This window comes from Daktulosphaira vitifoliae, unplaced genomic scaffold (assembly GCF_025091365.1).
Source record: "Daktulosphaira vitifoliae isolate Bord-2020 unplaced genomic scaffold, ASM2509136v1 Scaffold_1, whole genome shotgun sequence".
Lineage (NCBI taxonomy): Eukaryota > Metazoa > Arthropoda > Insecta > Hemiptera > Phylloxeridae > Daktulosphaira > Daktulosphaira vitifoliae.
In genome coordinates, this window is record NW_026099572.1 from 82,208,922 (window position 1) to 82,232,337 (window position 23,416).

General features: G+C 25.3%; 2 protein-coding genes across 5 annotated transcripts; both read right to left on the bottom strand.

Annotated features, from left to right (window-relative positions):
* Positions 1–463: 463 nt before the first annotated feature.
* Positions 464–7,098, bottom strand: LOC126896879 (uncharacterized). Of its 2 annotated transcripts, none has more exons than XM_050670025.1 (7): positions 6,963–7,098; positions 4,350–4,637; positions 4,177–4,270; positions 3,846–3,863; positions 3,518–3,685; positions 1,036–2,301; positions 464–949 (listed from the first exon to the last, which is right to left on the bottom strand). In XM_050670025.1, exons 2-6 carry the CDS (start codon positions 4,608–4,610, stop codon positions 2,093–2,095), a joined length of 750 nt encoding a protein of 249 aa, XP_050525982.1. In that variant the 5' UTR covers positions 4,611–4,637; positions 6,963–7,098; the 3' UTR covers positions 464–949; positions 1,036–2,092. The 2 variants fall into 2 exon arrangements, with proteins under 2 accessions (XP_050525982.1, XP_050525981.1); XM_050670024.1 differs by lacking the exon at positions 6,963–7,098 and adding an exon at positions 4,697–4,803 and having other exon boundaries at positions 465–949.
* Positions 7,099–7,307: 209 nt separating this feature from the next.
* On the bottom strand, positions 7,308–12,374 carry LOC126896881 (uncharacterized). 3 transcript variants are annotated; one of them, XM_050670029.1, is made up of 8 exons: positions 12,256–12,374; positions 11,909–12,196; positions 11,739–11,832; positions 11,111–11,128; positions 10,817–10,978; positions 8,184–8,200; positions 7,731–7,834; positions 7,509–7,635 (listed from the first exon to the last, which is right to left on the bottom strand). In XM_050670029.1, coding segments are annotated over exons 1-8 (759 nt in total). In that variant the 5' UTR covers positions 12,331–12,374; the 3' UTR covers positions 7,509–7,634. The 3 variants fall into 3 exon arrangements, with proteins under 3 accessions (XP_050525985.1, XP_050525986.1, XP_050525987.1); XM_050670028.1 differs by lacking the exons at positions 7,731–7,834; positions 8,184–8,200 and having other exon boundaries at positions 7,308–7,635; XM_050670030.1 differs by lacking the exons at positions 7,509–7,635; positions 8,184–8,200 and having other exon boundaries at positions 7,755–7,834.
* Between the last annotated feature and the right edge of the window lie 11,042 nt (positions 12,375–23,416).

Here is a 23,416-nt window from a genome sequence, read left to right on the forward strand (position 1 = left end):
CAATTTCATACTAAATTTAAAAACTATAATTAGTATTTATTCATATATTATATTTTAAAATCAAAGAACTACTAATCAGGATATAATTAAAGAAATAAGAGTTCATGTTGCTTTTAAAATATTTCACCAATTTCTCTAAAGGAAACACTATCTACAGATTTGCATCGAAGCGTTTCTTATGATAGTGATTTTAATCACTGTCAGATATCATCTATACTTGTCCCATCTATGCCTCGTCCACACTGTGCCTCGACCCCATTGTGCTACCGTTTTTTTAGTACAATCTTAAATAAATCTTAAAAATTTATCATAATGTTTGATTTATAATATCATATTGTATTTTATAGTTTCTGCACGATCGACTGTAATAGATAAAACGCCCTGTAGCATTATGTTATAATTTATAATATTAGAATATAATATGATGTTATCGTTTTTACATGTATGTGTTCTATTACGATAATATAAGATCACCAAAACAAGATTCTCTTATTTAAAATACAAAATAACTAGCTAATTAAGGGATAAAATCTACTTATTATACAGATTTTTAAGTAACGTAAAATGAAAACTATATTAAAAACATTATTAATTTAAAACTAAAAAATATAACAAATTTTTAACTCAAAAAAACACAAAAAAATTACTAAACAATCGCGAATATGTATTTTGGGAACAATGTTACAATTATCAACGCTAAACACAAATTCCGCTAATCAAAACAGTTTGTGTTTGGCTCACAGTACCAGTTTACTTTGCTTCGTCATTGGCGATAGACGAGTCGTTGAATAAAATAAGTTAAATTATTTACAATATAAATAAGACAAAAGTGATAGTATCGAAAACTATATATAACGGCCACTCAAACACAACTGCTCTTAGTTAGTTCGACGTCAGTAGCTGCGGACTACTGATGAGTAGAATTGTGACATCAGAATCTCCCTTTATTCTAATTAATGTGTATTACGAATTAATTAAATGAAAGTACAACGTGTATAATATAAATGGTAAGAATATAGTAATAAATGTTATTACACAACGCTCGCGGTTTCAATTTTATTGTCTCTTCAGAATATAAAAACATTTATTTTTCTTAGATGGAAATCACCATTTTTAACTTGATAATATGATAGAAAAAACATTTTAATCAATTTTGTGATTTTCTCATCATTTTTCATCTTAAAAAGAAAGAAATATTTTTATATTATCATTTGGCAAGATTTAAAACACAATTTTATGCAATTGCTAAGCAAATATCAAAAATAGAGTCCATATCACAGTGTATTTAACTATTTACTGGTAAATAGTAGCACATAGAAACAATATTGATTATTTATTTGTATATATCCAGCTGTAATTCCAAGTAATCCATGATACTGAAAAAAATTCTTTTTAAGTTAAAACCAAAGTCCTAAAATCACGTATTATTAATTGTATTTCACTATAATTTAATTTCTATAAATATCCAAATAACTAACAGCTTTGGAAGGACTTAATAATTTTATGTCTATTTTTGTCTTTTGAAAATTTTAATAATTGTAATGGTATTAGTATTATTTAATGTTCACGAATATAAAAAACAATAAAAATTTCCAAAAATAAAATACTTAACAATTTTGCTATAAACGGGTCTAAATTAAAATTTTTTAGGAAAATCCGATTATTTGTCTTCTACTAAAAACTCATAAAATATAATAAAAGCCATGAATCTTCCATTAAATTCAAGTCCTGTTCATGCTGCCATTGCATCTTCCTATTTAGAACTACTTAGATTACACCGTAATCTCAAGTTGTTATATAGACAATAAAAATGCTATTTTAATACAAGTATTTAAATTATGAAAATAATATGAATAGAGCAAAAAATTCATATTGAATAAATGAGAAACATTACGTTTTGTAAATAGACAAAAAAATATATAACATTAAACTTTAAATAGTCAAAGAAATATTTGTAATTGATAGAAATTAATTTAACATTATATACTCTTATACGTATTTTAAACACTTATACCTTAATTATGCACATCGAATATTTAAAATACATTTCCAAGTATCTTTTATATTAACTTATAAAACTTTTTAACAAAACTTAAGGTGGTGTAAGATTAGTTACTACATTCATATGATTTTTTTTTTTATATAAATATATACATTTTTCATTTTTCACATCAGCCGTATTTAATGAATTATGGTAAAGAATCCAAACACTAAGTTTATCATAATAAACATATATACAAACATTTAAATAATATGAAGTAGCAAGTATTTCTAAAGGTCCCCAAAAACTCCTTACATCTTCTGTAAAAAAAAATTATTGAATAAAATTTAATTGAACATAATTTTATTTATACTGCTGTTATGCAATTATAAGACAAATGTTGTTATTCATGCTTAAATACTTCTACTGAAAGTTTTTTTTAGCCTGTTGTATAAAAACATGTACAATACAATTAAAAAATTATGCTTATTGCTCAAATATAACAGATTGTATAAAATTTTAATATTAAAAAAATATACAGTTGAGGTCCAACGTAGTGGAGTTGACATTTTTTTAGATTAGTGTTGATACCTATTTGAAAATAATTATTATAATTACTAAAAATTACATGATATTGACTTAAGATATCGATCACCTGTAAAACACTAGTCTTACGTAGAACGTTTTAATTTTTTTAAACATTTGTTGCATCAAATAAGTCTTAAATTTAAATAATCCAGACTATGCAAAATCAACAACTATTACCAAAATCTTCTAAAAACCGAGATTTTAGAAAGTTTCACTTTTTTTATCTTAAAATAAATTTACTAGCTCTAATTTAATGTAGGTTTGAAGTAATCAGGTTCTTTGAAATGTTATCAAAAATTGAAAAGAAATAAGTTTTTATATAATATATATACCCCATCATTTCTAAGTACAAGATTATATTTATAAAAAAATATAAGTCTAATAATCAATAAAAATGTTGCAATACTCCTTGTATAATAATTCATATTAATTGTTACTATACATTTTTTCGATAAACTTTTTCAAAATCATAACACTCAAGAATTCATCTCTAAACGTAACGTGATATTTTGAAGTATTGTTGAGCATAATCAGTTCAGTACTCCTACTAGTATCCAGTAACACAAAAAAAAAAAAACACGACAAAATAAAACAAATAGCTCAAAATAATAAAATCAATCAGTTATTTATTAGAGTTTCAAAATGGACTATCTATATTGAATAATACATTACCACGTAAGTAATGTATTATTGACCTTTGGTTACATTATAAGTAACTAAATTTTACTTGAAACTTTAGTGTTTGAAATTATTTCAGACGCTATAATAGAAAAATTAAAATTTAATTTAAGTTGTACAACAATCAGTGTTAAAAAAATAAACCTGTGATTAGAAATTAACTTATTAAGACTTGTTATAAATAGTGAAAATAAGAAGGAAATTGAAAAAAAATTAAGCATGTCATTATTTAATGATATACAATTAACGAAAATAACAGATATTTTTTACCTCCATTCTCGAAAAATGTGTTATATTCTGCTCTACAAATCGGACAAATAAATTTTCCACTAATTACTAATTTATCAACACAATTATCACAGAGTTGATGTTTACAACTATCAAGAATACAAGGTATGCTTTTGCTTTCATAACAAATTGGACAATCTTCATATGGATCTAAAAAAAGATCAAGTTTCAATAATTTGTTTTGATATAATCAATGTTATTTAATTTACTTTCAAAGTTAAGGTTAGTTAACATTTTTAAACTTTTCTTTTTTTTTTAATGCCTTTATTAAAATTAAATCTAATCTAAATATAATCTTTAAAATACTTGCCACTATAAATTGGTTGAGCTATATGAAAAAAGAAACATAAATTATATAATTTTTATGAAAAATTGATATAATTAGTTGAAATAAAAATCCAAAAAAGTATGATGCTTGATATTCAGTATGATATCGACATTTTTGAAAAAGCACACAATACATTAGAGTATAAAGCCTTACATAAGTTATGACCTATAAAAGTACATTTGTTTCATTTATTTCATATTAATATACAAAAAAAAAAAATAATATTTAAACCACTTTATATCTGTTTTATTCTTAAGATACAATGTATATATATAATTTTTTTTTATAACATTTAAATTTTATTTAATCATACTTGCAACTGTAAACATAGTAGAAATGGCTATGTACTCCTCAAACATCTCTTTAGTTTCAAAAAGTTTTTCAATATGTTCATTTGATATTAGATTCTTGTTTCACAAAATTAAGAAATAATCATTATTTTAACAATGCTCATAGTATATTTTTAAGGTTAAAACAGCAATTTACTTTTACTATATTTCGTCCAAATTGCTTGCTTTTTTTTCGATCTCCGCATATTAATTCAGAAAAGATTATAGATATGGCAACTTTATCATAGTAATGTTCAACTGGTATCATATAAGAAGTAAACTTAAGTTTCGTATTGGGTTCTTTGTATGTAAATCCTAGACTGTTACATTTTTCTCTTTTCCAATCTGTATCAACTGGATTGTAATAAAGTGGAGATTCAATTATTTTGTATTGAATGTTTATTTTTCCATTTCTCATTAAACATTTATGAGGAACTTTTATGCCCTAAAAAGTGATTGTTTTTAAAGTAATTAAATAATTGTTTAAATTAAAAATACTTTTACCTTATGTGAATTATTTAACTTAATGTAACATAAAAAGCTTAATAACACTGAAATTTTCATGAAACAAAATGCCATATTAATTAACCGTTACGTTGGTATTTTTTAACAGCATTAATATTTTTTATATTATGAATTATATATCATTCGATAATATCAAAAAACTCATATTATTTACTTTTAATATTAATAAATATGAAAAAAAATGGTTTTGGATAAATAAAAAAAGTATAACTTTAAATATATTTCTGTACCTTTAACATATGACTAAGTATAAATATAATAAACTGTTCAGTAATTTTATAAATATTTTTTCTTAAAACTGCCATAACTTTTTGAAAAATAATTAAAGAAAATTTTTTTTATAATGTAATCTTAAGTATTTTCCTTTTGTTTAATATAAATTTATTCAAAATCTAATCCGTTTATTGCTCACGTGGAAGATTCAAAAGAATAAATTTTGCATGAAAATTTAATTTTTTCAACCTATATTTTGAAAATGTTTTGGAAATACTCCAGAGCTTCAAAAATATGTTAAAATAAAGCTTATGCTATGTACTAAAATTTTAGCAAACAGATTTGTCTCGACGACCTATTTTCTATGTGCAAATAGATTGTTATATTTAAAAAAAACATGATATTTTGTGTTCACATTTTTTTTTTGTTTATTTTAAAATATCTTACAAGGGTTTGCCACAGTTCTTTAAACTGCCATAACTTTTTGAAAAATGAACTAATTAAAATAATTCTTTTATATATTGAAATTTTAGGTATTTTTCTTTGTAGGAAATCCACACTAAAATTATGATTTTTAAAATCGTTTCTTATGATAATAATTATAATTACTATCAGATAAAATGTATACTTGTCCCAACTATCCCACGTTCACACTGTGCTAATTAGTTTTCTTATTTATATTTTTTGCTAATTTAAAAATACCTTACAAGAGTTTGCCATTGTTAAGAGTTCACCAATTTTTATAAAAGTTACATGAATCTAACTTACATTAAATGTAAATTTAAACTTATTTTGATTATTTTGCCTCTTCAAAGTTAAGAATAACTTGAATTTGTGGATTAGCTTAAATTATTCTTATGTATTTTTTAGATTGATATGTGATCAGGAACTTATTTAAGTATTATTAACAGTAAATTTATGAAGAAAACTCAGAATTTCATTTTTATGTATATTTTTTATTGTAGTAAATCATTTAAATAGAAGTCTTAGTAATCATTTCTGTTTTGTACGAGGCAGCTAGTCCGTAGGACGGCTAGTTGTGCACAGCACTAGAGGGCCGTTTTACCTTAAGCCTATTTAAATCGCTAATTATTGAAGCGGGAATAGGTCACTTAGGGGATGACGACTAACGATACATCCAATAAGTAACGAGAATAGACAATAATTAAATAACAAATAACCACATATATTAGAAATTCTTCAAAGTATCTTAAATTTAATGGGTAGCGGGGGGTCCTTAAAAATTAATGGCCGATGAAGCGGCATAAACAAAATAGTTAAACACAATAAAGACAAACAATAAATAACATTAAAAAATTATATAAAACTCAGCTAAACAGATGAAGTTGTTGATGGTGATGAGTGGACTGAATGAGATTTTGTGGCAATGGTGTCAAACATCTGAGTATGAGGAGCAGAGTGTAGATTCAGACACGTAATCGCAGATGAGAACAGACGGCGGAAAAGCGACTACGGCAATGAAGATATTTAGTGATGGTCTATCACTAGTGGCGTGCAAAGGCACAAAAAATTTGAGCTTAAGGGTGCAATAAACAAATAAAAAAACAACAGTGTATAATGGCCGAACAATTTACCATTCAAACGAAGGCGCTTGCTACAGAAGAGAATGACACATAAAACAAAAAGACTTACTGACTTCCCTTTTATTTGACATCATTTTTTTGAAAATCTAACACTTAACCTGCTCACAGGAGGGGATTTAAAATAGTAACTTTTTTACAAAAACTAACTTTTTCAATTGAACTTTTGAAAATGTTCCGGAAATACTGCGTCCTTTTAACATATATCAAATTAAAGCTTATTTTATGTACTATAAAATTTGTCCCGACACTTTATCTTCTGCATGAAAAGGGCTGCTGTAGTTAAAAAAATGCTATTTTTATGTTAAAATTTTCAATTTTCGATTTTATATTTTCAACTTTAAATTGCTATATCTTTTAAAAAAATGTATGTATCAACACAAATTTATTTTTCCTTAATACATTATGAATACTTTTTTTATTTGACATACTTTTATTTAAATTGGACAATTTTCCCTTATATAGGAGGAGTTTAAAACTTGAAACATACGTATAAAAAGTAGAACTTGTTCAACTTTACTTTTGAAAATGTTTCGGAAATACTGCGTCCTTTTATTAATTATTATTAAAAACTTTATATTTAATAATGTGAAACGGTATAAAATAATAATAGTGGTTTAATTTATAAGTAATTATCATTAGTGTATCATATAAAATTATTATTTTAGATTTGTTTTAATATTTAAATCACCCAACGATATAACGTAAGCATTAGACATATTACTGATAATACTAACAATTGAATAAACACAAAAAAATTATTATTATTTTAGACTCATAAGTAAAACAAGTTTATTAAAAATTAATATATATTGAGCTACTTTTAGAAATTTGAATATTTAAAATACATTTCCAAATATCTTTTATATTAAATAATAAAATTTTTTAACAAAATTTAAGGTGGTGTAAGATTAGTTACTACATTCATACGATTTTTCGTTAAATATAAATATATACATTTTTCATTTTTCATATTAGCTGTATTAAATGAATTATGATATAGAATCCAAACCTTCTTTCTAACATTATAAACATAAATACAAACATTTAAATAATATGCAGCGGCAAGTATGTCTAATTCTCCCCATAAACTCTTCATATTTTCTGCAAAAAAAAAAAAAAAAATCCTTGAATAAAAATTAATAGAACGTGACAAATACGGGAGATACGTCATTATTATAGTGAAAACAGAAACTTACTAAAAAAATATCTTTGAGTTCAATTTTGTATACCACTGTTTATTTTTTTTACATTTGTTGCAATAAACAAGCTTTAACTTGAAATAATTCAGAATGATTGCAAACTAAATACAAATCATTGACTATTACCGAAATTTACCGATTTTTGACTGTATGTTTTATATAATTGCGCGAGAATGAAGAGACATTAATACAATTTGGAAGATTTTTCTGAAGATATTTAGCTTCCATTCAAAGCTAAATGCCTAAATTTATTAATTTTTTTGTGTCAGTCACATCATTTTCTCTGCTGTTAATGGACCTATTTTAATATATGATACTTCAAAAGATCACAAATCATATCTAACATTATTCTCAAAAATCGAAAAAATTTCTTCCGTTCCAATAAATAAGGAAATTCTCTCAGAAAATTAAAATTATTATAATCGGTAAATTTTGAAATTGTAAACTTACCATAACTTCATTGAAAACTGAATGAATTAACATAATGTTTATTAATCAAGATATAATTAAGAAAATAGGAGTCGCTATTTAAATATTCCAATAGTACCTTCTACAAATTAATTACGCCGTTATATATCATCTATACTTGTCCTAACTGTGTCACTTTCGAACTGTGCTGGGTTATTAAAAAGTAGAATTATCATTTATTCATGTATAGGTTTTAATTTTTATTTAAGGTAATACACTTTTTGTGTCGTGTCTCGTGTTCGAATTCGTTGCACTGGGTTATATATTGTCATCTTCACTAGCACAAGAAATATTTTTTAGAGAGGAAATTAAACATGATTATATTATAATAAACAAATAACATAATTGTAACGTTTTTTAGATTGTTATTGATTTATATCTGACAGTGGTTAAAGTCACTGTCGTAAAATGATTCGATCTGTATTTGAAACAATATAAAATAATTTTTGAGATTTTTTGCTTTAACATGTTTTAAAGAAAAAAATGTTGATATAATATTAAAGGCCCCGTAGTAGACCTGCATAATAGTTATTTGCTACATTTGATAGTCAATTTACCAAACGATATACCTAATAAATCGAATATATATATGATAAAAATAGCAATAAGGAAGCAATGTATCAATATATATGTACACTGGTAGTGTATTTAGAGGCGAGCATAGGGACATGCGTACCTTCATAGACTCAGACATACTAACATTTTATTAATAATTATAATAATGTATTCACTTTTATTTAGTTATTGATGATAACAAATGTTTATTAAGTAAATATTATATTATATTGAGCAAAATTCAACATCTCGTAGAGTTGCCCTAGAAATATTATCACGTTATTAATTAATACGTTGAATTTAATCCCTTTGAAATATTTAATGAGTAGAGAAAAACGCTGATACTTTATACTTTAATTATTATATGCCTGTTAATAACTTTTAAAAATTGATTCGAAAAAGTCACAACAAAAAAAAAAAAACAGAATACTGGGAACAAGTATAGATCAGTGGTCGGCAACCGGCGGCCCGCGGGCCGTATCCGGCCCGCGTGGCTATTGAATACGGCCCGCTTTAAATTCTAAATCGACTAATTTAATTGAATATCATTTTGTATAAATATAATTGAACGTTGCGTTTTTGGTACGGGTATTTTATATAAGTCATATTATTATTTTAAGTTTTAGATAGTATTTTTTTGCATAATAAATAATGTAATTATAAATTTTTTTTTTTATCTGGCCCGCGAACTCTTTTTAATTAGTAAATGTGGCCCGAGAATTAAAAAAGGTTGCCGACCACTGGTATAGATGATATCTGACTGTAATTAACGCCATTATCATAAAATACGATTCGACGTGTAGCTTATAAATATAAAAATAATTTGTAATTTTTCAATTGCTATTTTTTATAATTTACCTAAAATAAAGTTTTATAATTTATTTTTGGCGATTGTGAAAACGCCGGAACATCTTTAATTTTTATTATAAATTACTCTAAAAAGTTTTAATTCGATATAGATTTGAAAAACTTGTATCAGTTTCGCATCGAATCTAAAATGAAAGATATTTTTTCAAAATAAATTTTTTTAAATTTTAGTTTGTAAAAAGGGGGGAGATTAATCAAAAGCTAGAGGTGTGGAGATCAGCTCTTGAAGAAAAGGGTTTAAGAATAAGTAGAAGTAAGACAGAGTATATAGAGTTTGAGTTTGAAAAAGGAGAACACGAGGTAGGTGAAATGAAGAGATCAGTGACAATAGGCTAGGATATGATTGGAGAGGTGGAAAGTTTTAAGTATTTAGGGTCAGTTGTTCAAAAGCGGTGGTATTGACGAGGATGTAAGACACAGGATTAAGTGCGGGTGGTTGAAACGGAAAGAAGCGTCTGGCGTGTTATGCGATAAAAAAATTTCAATGAGGCTGAAAGGTAAATTGTACAAGACTGTAGTGAGACCAGCTTTGATGTAAGGTTCAGAGTGTTGGACGGTTGTTAAGAAAGTAGAGTAGAGAATGAGAGCAGCAAAAATGAGAATGCTTAGATGGATGAGTGGAGTGACTAGAGAAGATAGGATAAGGAACGAGCATATAAGAGGGAGTATAGGTATAGCGTCAATTGTGGATACGATGAGAGAAAATAGACTTAAATGGTTTGGTCATTTTATGAGGAGAGAGGAATCGGAAGCTGTTATAGAAATGAATGTTAAAGGAAGACCAAAAAAGATATGGAGGGATGCTATTGAATGCGATGTGAAGCCAGTGAAGTGAGCGTAGATGATGTGGAACATCGTGTTAAGTGGAAGTTTAGGATAAGGGTGGTCAACCCCTAGTAGTTGGGATTAAGGCGAGGAAGAACAAGAAGAAGTTTGTAAAAAAAATTAATTTCTTATCACGTGCTTCAAGTATGTATGTAGTATTTTTTTTTTCATAATTCGTTTACTATTTTTTAATTTAAAATTATTAAAACTAATTAGTAAAAGTGAAAATTCAGAGAAAATTTTAATTAAAACTTAAAATAAACATAACAATGTTCAAGTATTCGTTATCAAAGAAAATAATTAATTTCTACTATACTGTTATAATGATTCTACCTAACATTTACGATTATAGTTATTGTATTTTTTACCTTCATTCTCCAAAAATGTGATAAAACTTGCTCTACAAAGTGGACAAGACTTTCTTTTTTTAATTAATAATTTATCAGTACAAGTACCACAGAGTTGGTGTTTGCAATTATTAAGAACACAAGATATACTTATTTTATCGAAACAAATAGGACATACTTCACCTAAAAAAAGACGAACATAGATTAATCAATGTTATTTAATTTATTTTCATATTTTTAGTAAGTCTACATTATTAAACTCTATTGTAATGTTTTTGTTAATATTAAATCTAATAAAATCTTTAAAATACTTGCTATTATAAATTGGTTGAGCTATATAAAAAAAGAAACATAATCTTCATTAGTGTTATTTATACAAATTGATTACATTAATTATTGAAATATAAATAATTTTAAATAAAAATAACTAAATAGTGCAAATAATATGGCGCATAATATTTATCGTTAAATAAAAAATGTTGGAAATTTATATAAAACAAATATATTAAATAAACAATTATATTCATTGAAATATAGAAAAATGTTAAATCCTATACAATGAAACTCGAGAGTATGAAGCTGTCTCTATACAGTACATATGCCTCATTTAATTTATATGAATCTACAAAAAAATAATTTATATACCACATTATATCTGTAATATTCTCAAGATAGTTCAGTTTATATAAAAATTTTTTTTTATAACATTGATTTTATTTAATCATACTAAAACTGTAATTTTCATAAATCTATCTATGTACTCTTAAAACATATCATTAGTTTCAAAAAGTTCTTAATATGTTTGTTTCTTGTTTCAAAAAGTTGAAAACACATTATTTTTAACAATGCTGGTAGTTTATTTTTAAAATTGAAACAGTAATTTACTTAAAAAAAATTAATTTTATATCAGTGTTTATAATATATTAATTTCATTTAATCATACCTGTAGTATTTAATGTCACATATTTAGCTATGTACTCATTATACATCTTTTCAGTTTTAAAAAGTTGTTTAATATCATCGTTTGATATTAAATTCTGCTTTTACGAATTTAAAAAGAAATTATTTAAAAAATGTTGATAGTTTATTTTTAAGTTTGGAAGAACAACTCACATTTACTATATTTCGTGCAAATCGTTTCCTTAATAATCGATCTCCACATATTAATTCAGACAATATTATAGGTAATGATTTTTCAGTATAATATAATTCGACTGGTAACACAAAAGACGTAAACATAACCTTTGTATTGACTTCTTTGTATGTAAATCCTAGACTGTGGCATTTTTCTATTTTCCATATTGTATCAACTGGATTGTAATAAACTGGAGAGTTAATCTTTTTATGGTGAAGTTTTATATCTCCATCTATCATAAAACATTTATGAGGAACTTTTATAACCTAAAAAGTGATTGCTTTTAAAGTAATTAAATAATTGTTTAAATTAAAAATACTTTTACCTCATGTGAATTATTTAACTTAATGTAACATAAAAAGCTTAATAACACTGAATTTTTTATGAAACGAAATGTCATATTAATCAAACGTTGAGCTGGTATTGTTTATATCGAATATATATATATATATAACTAAATTTAATTATCATTAAAGTGATATTATATACTTTTTAGATTAATAAAAATGAAAAAAAATAGGAATGGATACGTAGATCAAAATATACATTTATACAGTGTCGTCATATTAAAGTCAAAACTCGAATTCTCTTAAAATAATAATTTTGTTAAGAAAACTATATTTGATATTTATTAACTTCATATATTTGTTCAGTGTTTAAATATTTTTTTAATTATTCTTTTTCATATTTTAAGAGTGCTAAAATATATATTTAACTAGCTTATAAAATAAAAAATAATCTAATTAATAATTTACTTGTTGATAATAACTTTTTGGTCAGTACTTTGTAAGTTATGAATATATCTAGACGGAAGAAGAATTGCGTCCAAGAAATGTCTAACAAATAAATATAATGATACCTACGTTTTGTATCCAGTCTATATTTTAAAATGATAAACTTTCGAAATAATGTATCAGAAATTGTTAACGATTAGTTATTTTTTTAATTAGATAATTTGTATTTCATAATTTTGTTAAATATGTATGTTACTATTAAAAAAAAGTTAACAATGGTATAAGGGATAAATTAAAATTAATAACTGATCAATTAAGAAATGTATGAAATTAAAACAAAAATAATTCAGTTAACATAATTCTTATTGTAAAAAAATTCGAGTGACTAGCGTTAAAAGAATCATTCTGTATACTTGCTTGTAAAAGGGACATATGTTATTTGAGTATTAATACATTAAACAATTTAGTAATGTAATAAAAATAATAACTTCATGCAAGAAAAATTTAAAAAAAAATCATAGGCAGTTAAATCCGATTTTATGTTTATTAGTTTTGCCTGTTTTGCCTTGTTCAAAGCATAATGCTTTTAAACGAATGGTTAAAATATTGTTTAATTTTTATATATTGTTTTTAGTTGGTAAATTAATTATTATAACACTTTTACACTTATTTAATATAGATATATGATGGTCTACACAAGTAAAACTTTTTGATTGAGCTTCAACTTATCCAAAGAGGTTATGAAATAAAAAAAAAACCCAGCACAGTGGGGTGGCGGCACAGTGGGGTCGTGGCATAGTTGGGTCCAGCATAGATGATGTCTGATAGTGATTAAAATCACCATCATAAAAAACTCTTCGATGCAAATCTGTAGATAGTGTTTAATTTGAAAAAATTAATGGATTATTCCAAGAGCTGTATATTCTGATTACAAGTTTTATGATTTAGAAGTGTAATATATGAATAAATAAATAAATATATATATAAATATTAGGGTGACAATAAAAAAAAAATTTCACTAGTTTTAAGGGCCTACCCATTTAAATTATGTGTATTTACAATATAAAGGTCCATAAATAAATTCGACAAAAAATAAAAATAATTACTGGTCGCGCAACATGATTTTATTTTAAATTTTTTACATCACAAAGATTAAAAAAATAAAAAAACTAATTCTTTTTATTTGGGTTACAATATTGTTTTCGATGTTGTTCAACTACTTGCAAGAGATACTGTTTTTGTTCTTCTTGATTAATAAGTATCCCATTAAATTATTGAATCAAAGATATCCCACGTTCGGCAGCGTCGTTTACTACTTTTAAACTTCGTATCCTTTTATGCCCATCAATGTAATTAGCGTTTTCTTCCCAAATACTTGGTTGTTGACTTAAAAAATCTTGTGGTATATTTAGCGCTGTAAATAATTTTAAGGTATTATTAGTTACAAAATCGCACAACTGCATTGTTTGAACTGCATTCAACTCGATTTTAATACGTCGTTGTGGGTTGACGGCTCTCTTGTTTTCCAATGATTTCATCATTTTTATTTTCATTTCAGTTAGCACTTTTCTGTCAAAAAAAGACAGTACCACGAGAGTGTCACTTAAATGCCATAAATGCCTAGAAAAACTTTTAATAGCAGCATCAGCTATAATTTCATGAGTATTTTTATATAAATTAAGCTCCTTCAATAGATTTAAATCGTTGAAAGGAGCTGATTCCCCACAAGGAGCAATATACCAAAGTTTTATGTAAGCTTGTAGTACAAAAATATTGAAAGCTTGTAGTGACGATAGTTCTTGTGCGGTTAATTTGATTTGTGATCTAAATAAGTAGATTTTCATACTATAGATAATCTTAGCCATCCATCTATGTAAAGCTCCAGGTGCCTGTATATTAACGTTTTTGGAAATATCAACTCTTTCACAAAAAATTAACTTTTTCAACTTAACTTTTGAAAGTGTTCCGGAAGGTCTGACACTTTAATATATATCTTAAATTAAAGCTAATGTAATGTACTTTATTATGAATAAAAAAAATTTGACCTCTGGACTTCTTCGTGGTGAAAATGGCTACCGAATGCTATTTTTGTGTGAAAATTCTCGATTTTATTTTTTACATTTTTAACTTTATAATGCTATAACTTATTGAAAAGTCTATGGGTCAACACAATTTTTTTATGAGAAATAATATTTTTTAATAATCCCTTTTCCATTCGACATACTTTATCTTAAACAGGATATTAATAAGAAACTAGCAGATCATGTAGCTTTTGGAATAAAACATCAATTTTTTAAAATTAAACACTATCTTTAGATTTGCATCGAAATGTTTTTTTTTGATAGTGATTTTAATCACTGTCAGATATCTTTATACTTGATCCAACTATGCCACGTCACCACTGTATTGCTACCCCCCTGTGCTGGGTTTTTTATCTTCTTTTTTTAAAAGTTTCGTGTCAACAGAGCTCATGCAACCACGTCTTCCTTTTTCTCTCTGAGCCAGGAGAAACTTTTTATCCTCTTCAATAGTTATAAGAGTTGAAGCATCCTTATGAGCAATATCAAATAAATTATTGAAGTCATCGACAAATACAGACTCAATCTCCTTTTGATGAGGAGTTTTTCTTGAAGAACTTTTTTTTTAATTCAGCCATTTACAATGAATTTTTTTTATTCTGTCAATTATATGACATTTCTTTTGAGTAGGAATTTTAGCTTTTGCCCAAAATGTACATATTTCTTTTGCTGTGATGGTAGCACTAATTTGAATAGTTTTTTTCCATGCAAATGCAAATGAAAAAAACGACAAAGTACTTGCTGGTTAGATGGTAGTTTGCAACCAGTAATTGATTCGAGTGTACCTCTAACTAGCCAAACTCCTCGATCCTTTACTTAACTTATAGTTTTAGTACTTGTGCTTGCCATAATATTTTAATTACATATAAAATTACACATATATGAACTAAATAATAAAAAAAATATTCACAACAGAATGGAATTATTATAATTATCACAAATACACAAAATTTGAATTTAATTATTCAAAAAATATGAACTTAACGAAACACTTATAAAATATTTATAAAAGTCGCCGTACTTTTATTATCACGAAAAATTATGTTAACGGTTTAAAATGACAATTTGTACTGTCATACTGCAAATGAGTCGATAACATCAGTATATTATCGTCGATAATGAGAGCTCATGAAATCGTGTTATCAAAGTTATTTATAAACAAATAATAAAGCTCTGTGCGACCTCTAAACATCAACAAAATTAGATAAAATTTTCAGAAAATGTATATTTTACCCAAATGAATATTTTAAAAGGGTGGGACAAAAGAAAAATTTAAATAAAATTCTTGTCATATAAAATGTTGTCACTCTAATATATATATTAATAATATATAAATATAAATAGTACTTATCTCAAAAAAAATATAGTGATCCATACATTTTTCAAAAAGTTATAGCATTATAAAGTTATAAATATGAAAAGAAATTTTTTTACAAAAATCGTATTTATTTTAATAACGTTGATGACTGTTTTCACCATGAAAACAAAATAAAGTCCTAAATTTTTTTTTTAATTTTTAAGTATATTACATAAGCTTGAATTTAAGATATATATAAAAGTGTCAGTATTTCCGGAACACTTTTCAAAAGTTAAGTTGAAAAAGTTCTACTTTCAATATGCATTTTTGTTTTGAACCTCCCCTGTATCAAGAGAAATGGTCCGATTTAAAAAAAAGTATGTCAAATAAAAAAAGTATTCATAATGTATTTAGGAAAAATAAATTTGTGTTGATAAATACATTTTTTGAAAAGATATAGCAATTTAAAGTTGAAAATATAAAATCGAAAATTGAAAATTTTAACAGAAAAATAGCACACAGTAGCCATTTTCACTGTGAAGACAAAATAAAGTCCGACATTTTTTTTTTCCATAATTCAGTATATTATTAATTATTATTAAAAACTTTATATTTAATAATGTGAAACGGTATAAAATAATAATAGTGGTTTAATTTATAAGTAATTATCATTAGTGTATCATATAAAATTATTATTTTAGATTTGTTTTAATATTTAAATCACCCAACGATATAACGTAAGCATTAGACATATTACTGATAATACTAACAATTGAATAAACACAAAAAAATTATTATTATTTTAGACTCATAAGTAAAACAAGTTTATTAAAAATTAATATATATTGAGCTACTTTTAGAAATTATTATTATTTTTTATTTTATGATTTCTAAGAAAAAATTAGGTTCATTAAATTTAAATTAATTAACAATTTGAGTGCCTAAAATATTTTGCAATCATAAACCCGAGTCTAGCAAAAACTATTTTACTTTTAAGTAAATTTTGGATAGTTGAGCAAATTTTTTTTAAATAATCAACTGTGTTTACATCATACATTCAGCAGCAACAAGAAAGGATTTAGACATGTTAAAAATTAGGGGTTAATTTTAGGATTGCCTCTTAAATAAACAAAATATATTTTTTTAAATCTTTATTTAATAACACATAGTTGAATTGTGTACTAAAAAAATGTTTTTATTTAAGATATAAATTCTTGGGTGGTGTGGGCACAAAATTTTTTTATCTAGGTTAGGACGGTAACCCCTTCTCAACTACGTCCCAATCGTAAACTCTTAAACAATTCAAAGTATTGTCTTCAATAATGGCTTTGATAATTTAACTTTTATAAATGTGTAAATGAATAAATAAAGTATAAATGTGTAAATAATTGAAGTTAACGTTTTTTATTAATACTAAACGAAACTAGCTGTTTAATTTTAACTATGAATAATGTTAAAGTGAAGTAAAGCAGCGTTTTTCTTTTTAATTAAATAGTATCTTGTTTTTTGTAGATAACATATTTAAATTCTCTGCTATAAAAAATGTTTAAGTAGTTTTTGATAAACCTTTTATTTATAAAGTAAAATACTTATTGACTAAGTATTTTATAGGTATATTAATAATTTTTCTTGTTAATTTAAGTCTGTGGTTAAAAATTACATCCCTTTAAATTATTAAAATATTATACATAGTATTTTTGCACATTAATAAAAAAATACATATGGTGTGAATAATGTTATTTACTTTGCTATTTTATCACATGAGTTAAATAAAAATGTGCATTCGAATTAAGTTAAATGTTCATTTTGGATAAATTTGTGTTTTATATATATTTTTTTTAAGAACGTTTATTAGAAAATTTAGAATCTATACAGCTGTATGTACAATAAGTCAATATGCGACAAGAAACAAAAGAGACAATGACATGACGATGAGTCTTATATTAAAAAAAATTTACCTAACATATAAAATGAATTGAAATTAATTTTACTTTATTAATTATTGAATTTATATAAGTTATTTAGTAATAAATGATTTAGTTCAACAATTATTACTGATAAATATTGCTTTATACATTGTGCTTTTACCTTGTAGATATGCCAACTACAAAATAATCGTATAAATATTTAATATCACATGTTATACATGACGTACATATTTTTTTAAATAAAATCAACATTTTTATAGTCATTTATTTCCATGAGGTATTTATTTCTTATGATAAATAAGATGACGAAATAACGACATTTTTTCATTTTGTATCTATGTAAAGATCTATAGATAGTTAAATACTTANTTATAGTCATTTATTTCCATGAGGTATTTATTTCTTATGATAAATAAGATGACGAAATAACGACATTTTTTCATTTTGTATCTGTGTAAAGATCTATAGATAGTTAAATACTTATAACCCAATCCTTAACCCTTGAACTAGACATTAACACTGTTTGAAACTAACTTGCCCTAGCAACATCCTCTGATCCGGAATCTTCTATATAATAACTAATGTTTTGCTTTGCTTATATGATGGCATATTGTTGGATCTATTTACTCACTATCAGGTAGTGTCATATGATGAATTGAATGATGTTTAGTAGTTAGCTGGGTTTTAGACCCAGTCTATTGGGTGGTTCAGCCAGGTTGGTCGAAAATGAATTAGGTCACGGATATGTTTAAATTTAAACTTAGAGTTTTTATATAAACAGGACCGGTATTAGGCGGCAGATTGTGCTTACAATTGAAGAAATATTGTAAATCGGTCTATGATGTAGTTTATGATATCATATATTTATGATATCGTTCACAGTTTGATGTTATGAACTGCTGGGCCGGCTCTACCTTAATGATTTGACAGAATTTTACACCGGTTGTCAAACTAACGCAATCTCAATATGGTTGACGTAACCAGTATGTGGCATGGAAATCAATAAAAATATTAAATATTGAGTTAACAGTGTTATAAGGGTTCAAAAGTTTTAAATTTTAAAATTTAGGTAATTTGATTTATAAATTTGAATATCTATATACTGTAGTATCACATTTTAATACATGTAATTATTAATACATATACTTAATAAAATATATCACCAAATCAGTGTTCCCCCGTGGATAAGATGAATAAAAAAATAATACCCTTACACAAGATTTAACCACTCTCTTACCCATTCCATAAAACGCTCACGTAAAAGATTCTATTACATTAACCAATCAAATACAACAAAAAATATTTCAAGAATCTCATCAAAGATCGCTAAACCAGTTTTGCGAGATATAGAAAGGCCATTTTTTGTCCAAAAACTCTCTCTCTCTGTACACTCTCGAGGCAAAAAACTCTGTCTGGGCGTACAATTCTCTGTACTCTCTAGACTTCTCAATCAACATTTACAAATGGAATCTGCGTGAGTGTATGGTTCGCTCTTGGTTACACTTCTATATCAAATCTACACCGTTTTATACCATTTCTAATCACTGGGATTTAAAAGAAATATTATACATCTTATTTTCGGTCGAATACCTTTGGTGATACAAATATTCCAACACATATAAAATATTGGTATTTATTTATTATATATATATATACACTTCAAAAAAATACATGATTAGATTGCATTGTGTTCTATTACTTATTGAAGCGCCACAACCTGGCTGGACAGAGTACTAGCACAATAATTTCATAGTCAAAATTTCAAGTTATTATAAGCGTTCTCTAAAGTGTCTCTCCACTTGTCGACTAGGCAGTCTGATCTCAGTCACAGTGCGGGCCATCGGAGTGTAGGACACTAGTATAATCTATTGTGCAAAGGACCGAAATTGAGCTTGCATCTACCCTAGATCATTTTGTGGATGACTGAAAAGACGTAGGCCACTTGGAAATATTTTTTTGCGCAGGACAGATATGTTGTTTGGAATTTCTTTATTGGTTTTATAAATTACTAAAATTATAAATACTTTAACATAAAATACCACACACAAGGTTAAAGAGTGTACCACATAAAATACCAAAGGTATAATAAATTTAAGTTTCGCCTTGAGTAGAATCACACCATAATGTTAGCAATAATAAATACAATGGTTAAAATAAACAATAAAAAAATTGTAATGGCTAAAAGACAAAAATTATTTTTACATCAAAGTTAATATATTTTTTCGAAAATAAATATTTTTATATTTTATAATTATAGAGAATACTAAAAATATAAGCATAATTAAAATTTTGAATTACTTTAACTTAACCAGTGACTTTTGTTTTGTTTTGGCTGATATATGAATAATATATTCATTATATATAATAATATACTACATTATGTTAAATGGTTTCATTAATCGTCATCTTGATTAAATAAATTTGTGTCAAACATTACAAACAATGACATATTGATACTTAATACGTTAACTGTCAGTTAAAAGAATGATTGCTTATTTCATTTAAATTATCTAAATTATTTATATATTGAAATATATAAATTATATTTAAAAATAATATTAAATTTTCACGAACTTTTTTTAATTAGCATACATTTATAAAATTCGATAATTTTTGATAACATTTAGTAAAATTTATTTTCAATAAAAGATAACATGCAATAGTTATACAAGATCATACTAAAGAGATTCTTTCAGTGTACACTCTGAATATATATTAATAAAAATTTTTTAGAATAAAATAGTTTTAAGGCAAATTTTTAATTTTTGAGGAAAATGTTTTTAAAATAAAGTGATTTTTTAATGTCTTTGATAATCTCTAATATTTTATTTATCAGCAGCAAGAATTTCTAAAGTATCCCACGTACTAATTATAACTCTTGTAAGAACAATAAAAATTAATTAATTGATTTTAAAAACCCCATGTCTGAATAATATAAATATACTTTTGTATATGGACTCTGCAATGAGTCCGAAACGTCGAACTCAACTGTAAACATGGATATATCCTCAAGCACTTCAAGCAACAAGACAATCCATGATAGCTTTAACACATTCATAAATATACTTGTTTGCGCCTAGCAAAGTCTATCTTTAATTCGTGGTCACACTGAAGGTCACGTGTCGTTTCTCTTATTACTGGTCAAGTTAATCTGTTGGGGTAGCGGTTATGCGCTTGAAAATCATCGCTCTCTTCTCTTTGGATCGCCTAGCTGTCCACTAGTCGGAGTATTTGTTTTCTCTATTTTGTGCCTAGTCGCCATTCGTTTAACTAAAATTGTATTAAATATTCTTGTTCTAATATCTTTTTGCTATATTGTTGACAAATTTGTAACGGTAATACTTATAATTATTGTAATTTGTAGGAAGCTTTGCTTACAACAAATTTTTCCTTTAATTCTTAAATCAAGTTTTAGAAACCTTGTGGTTGATTTAAAATTTCTTAGAAAAATACTGGTCTATTGGTAATATACGTTAATTATTACAAATTTTGTTGTTGTCATATTGAACAAATATTGTTTAGTAGTACAATTAATAGCCAAAGTCAGAATTATACAATTTTTATTGAAATTAATCACTAGAGTTCTAATACTCCTTTGTAGTGGGTGGTAAAACTTTATCCAGTTGAATCTCATAATTGTTCTAATAATTTACAAAATGTTAAGCAAAATTAAATATCATTATTAAAATTCATTGTTTTTCAGTCGCTAATATTCATTTTTTTTTTTTGCCTACACNATAATTTACAAAATGTTAAGCAAAATTAAATATCATTATTAAAATTCATTGTTTTTCAGTCGCTAATATTCATTTTTTTTTTTGCCTACATTCACACTTGTAGTCACATAAACTTACATTTCTCTAGTCTTTCCAGAAACTGACTGGTTTCTTAATTTAAAAATCACACTAAACCTCACAAAATTGAATATTAGATGTCAATATCATTCATTGTTCCTTACATGATAAACTTTATCGATAAATTGTTCCTCATAGTCCCTTACCATGTAGCTTAAGAAATATTTTGCACTTTTAGACATCAAATAAGTATTAATTACTTGATTTGTAGAAGTCATTATTTTTGAAACAAATATATTTAAAATTTAGTTGTAAATAGCACAAATCTAAGCATAGTATGTATTTAAGTTATAATTGTAAGCATATTTAATTCATTATAAATTTAACTTTATGCATGTTGCTGTTCAACTCATTTATAAGATTGTAAGTTCTTACTAATTGTATTAGTCTAATTTAATATAATTGAACTTTTAGTTTGGAAATCATTTAAATTCATACTTGTTTGTTTTCTTAGTGATCAAATTCAACTTATTCACTTGAAATCATAGAAGTAAATTATTCTTGTCTTTAGTTAATTTTCTATCTAGATGTCGTCTATCAAATTTACCCTATATAAAGTCCACTAAAAAACATACAAAATAATTTAAGTTGAAAAAATTAGTTTTTGTAAAAAAGTTACTATTTTAAATCCCCCCCTGTGAACAGGTTAAGTGTTAGATTTTCAAATAAATGATATCAAATGAAAGGTAAATATCTAAGGTTTTAATATAAAAAAAATCATGTTTATTTTTTGATTTTTGAAAAAGTTATGGAAGTTTTAAGAAAAGAAAGTGAAAAAAATGACAAAATTTATCGATTTTTAAATTTGTAATTTTTTTGGAGATTTCCCCCATTTGCGGGGAACGAGAGAAAATTGTTCAATTTTTAAGTCTTGAACTAGATACGATTTGTGATCTTTTGACGTATTGTTGAAAGAAATCGGTCCAGTGAGAGCTGAGAAAAATTAGTGACAGACAAAAAAAAAAAAATAAATAATATAAAATAAAAATATTATGGTAAAATTAATACCTTCTCAGCTTCACATCAAAGCTAACACATAACAAACAACATACATGTGAAACTAATATAAGCGTGTTAAAAAAACAAATATCCAGATAATAACTGAAATTTTAAATTAAATAATAGCCAATAAGATAAAATAAATCTTATCATAGCATAAAAAAAATATGTGTATATATAGTAAAATATAAAGATTTGTTGTAAACTATAATACCTTGAAAATAATGCAAAATATATTTTGTTTGATGTCACACATTAGTATGTCATAGACCGTTACCTTAAAACTTATTAAATTATTAAAAATTAAAAATATAAAATACATGTGATTATTCACGCAATAAAAAAATTTCTGTTTATTTAGATAATTATGTAGATTTTATTAAATAGTGAATAAAACCCGAAGGCAAAAACTACTATGAAAATTAAGGGATAAGAGAAAAAAAAATTATTAGGACAAGAGAAAAATGTAAACGTATAACTTTTAAACAGTACACGTGAAGTATCTTGTGCATCGGAACAAATCCGGGCACGACAGATAATTTTCATTATCTGGTCGGCCGGACCGTACTTGGGCACTGCACGAGTAATATATACAT

Bases quoted from the DNA above. Each gene is read 5' to 3' on its own strand.
- LOC126896879 (XM_050670024.1), bottom strand. From the start codon at position 4,771: ATGGCATTTTGTTTCATGAAAATTTCAGTGTTATTAAGCTTTTTATGT. The intron at 4,638-4,696 runs GTAAAAGTATTT...ATCACTTTTTAG, and splicing joins AGTTAAATAATTCACATAAG to GGCATAAAAGTTCCTCATAA. The intron at 2,302-3,517 runs GTAAAAAATATC...TTTTTTTTACAG, and splicing joins CACATTTTTCGAGAATGGAG to AAGATGTAAGGAGTTTTTGG.
- LOC126896881 (XM_050670028.1), bottom strand. From the start codon at position 12,330: ATGACATTTCGTTTCATAAAAAATTCAGTGTTATTAAGCTTTTTATGT. The intron at 11,833-11,908 runs GTGAGTTGTTCT...TCGTAAAAGCAG, and splicing joins TTGCACGAAATATAGTAAAT to AATTTAATATCAAACGATGA. The intron at 7,636-10,816 runs GTAAAAAATACA...TTTTTTTTGCAG, and splicing joins CACATTTTTGGAGAATGAAG to AAAATATGAAGAGTTTATGG.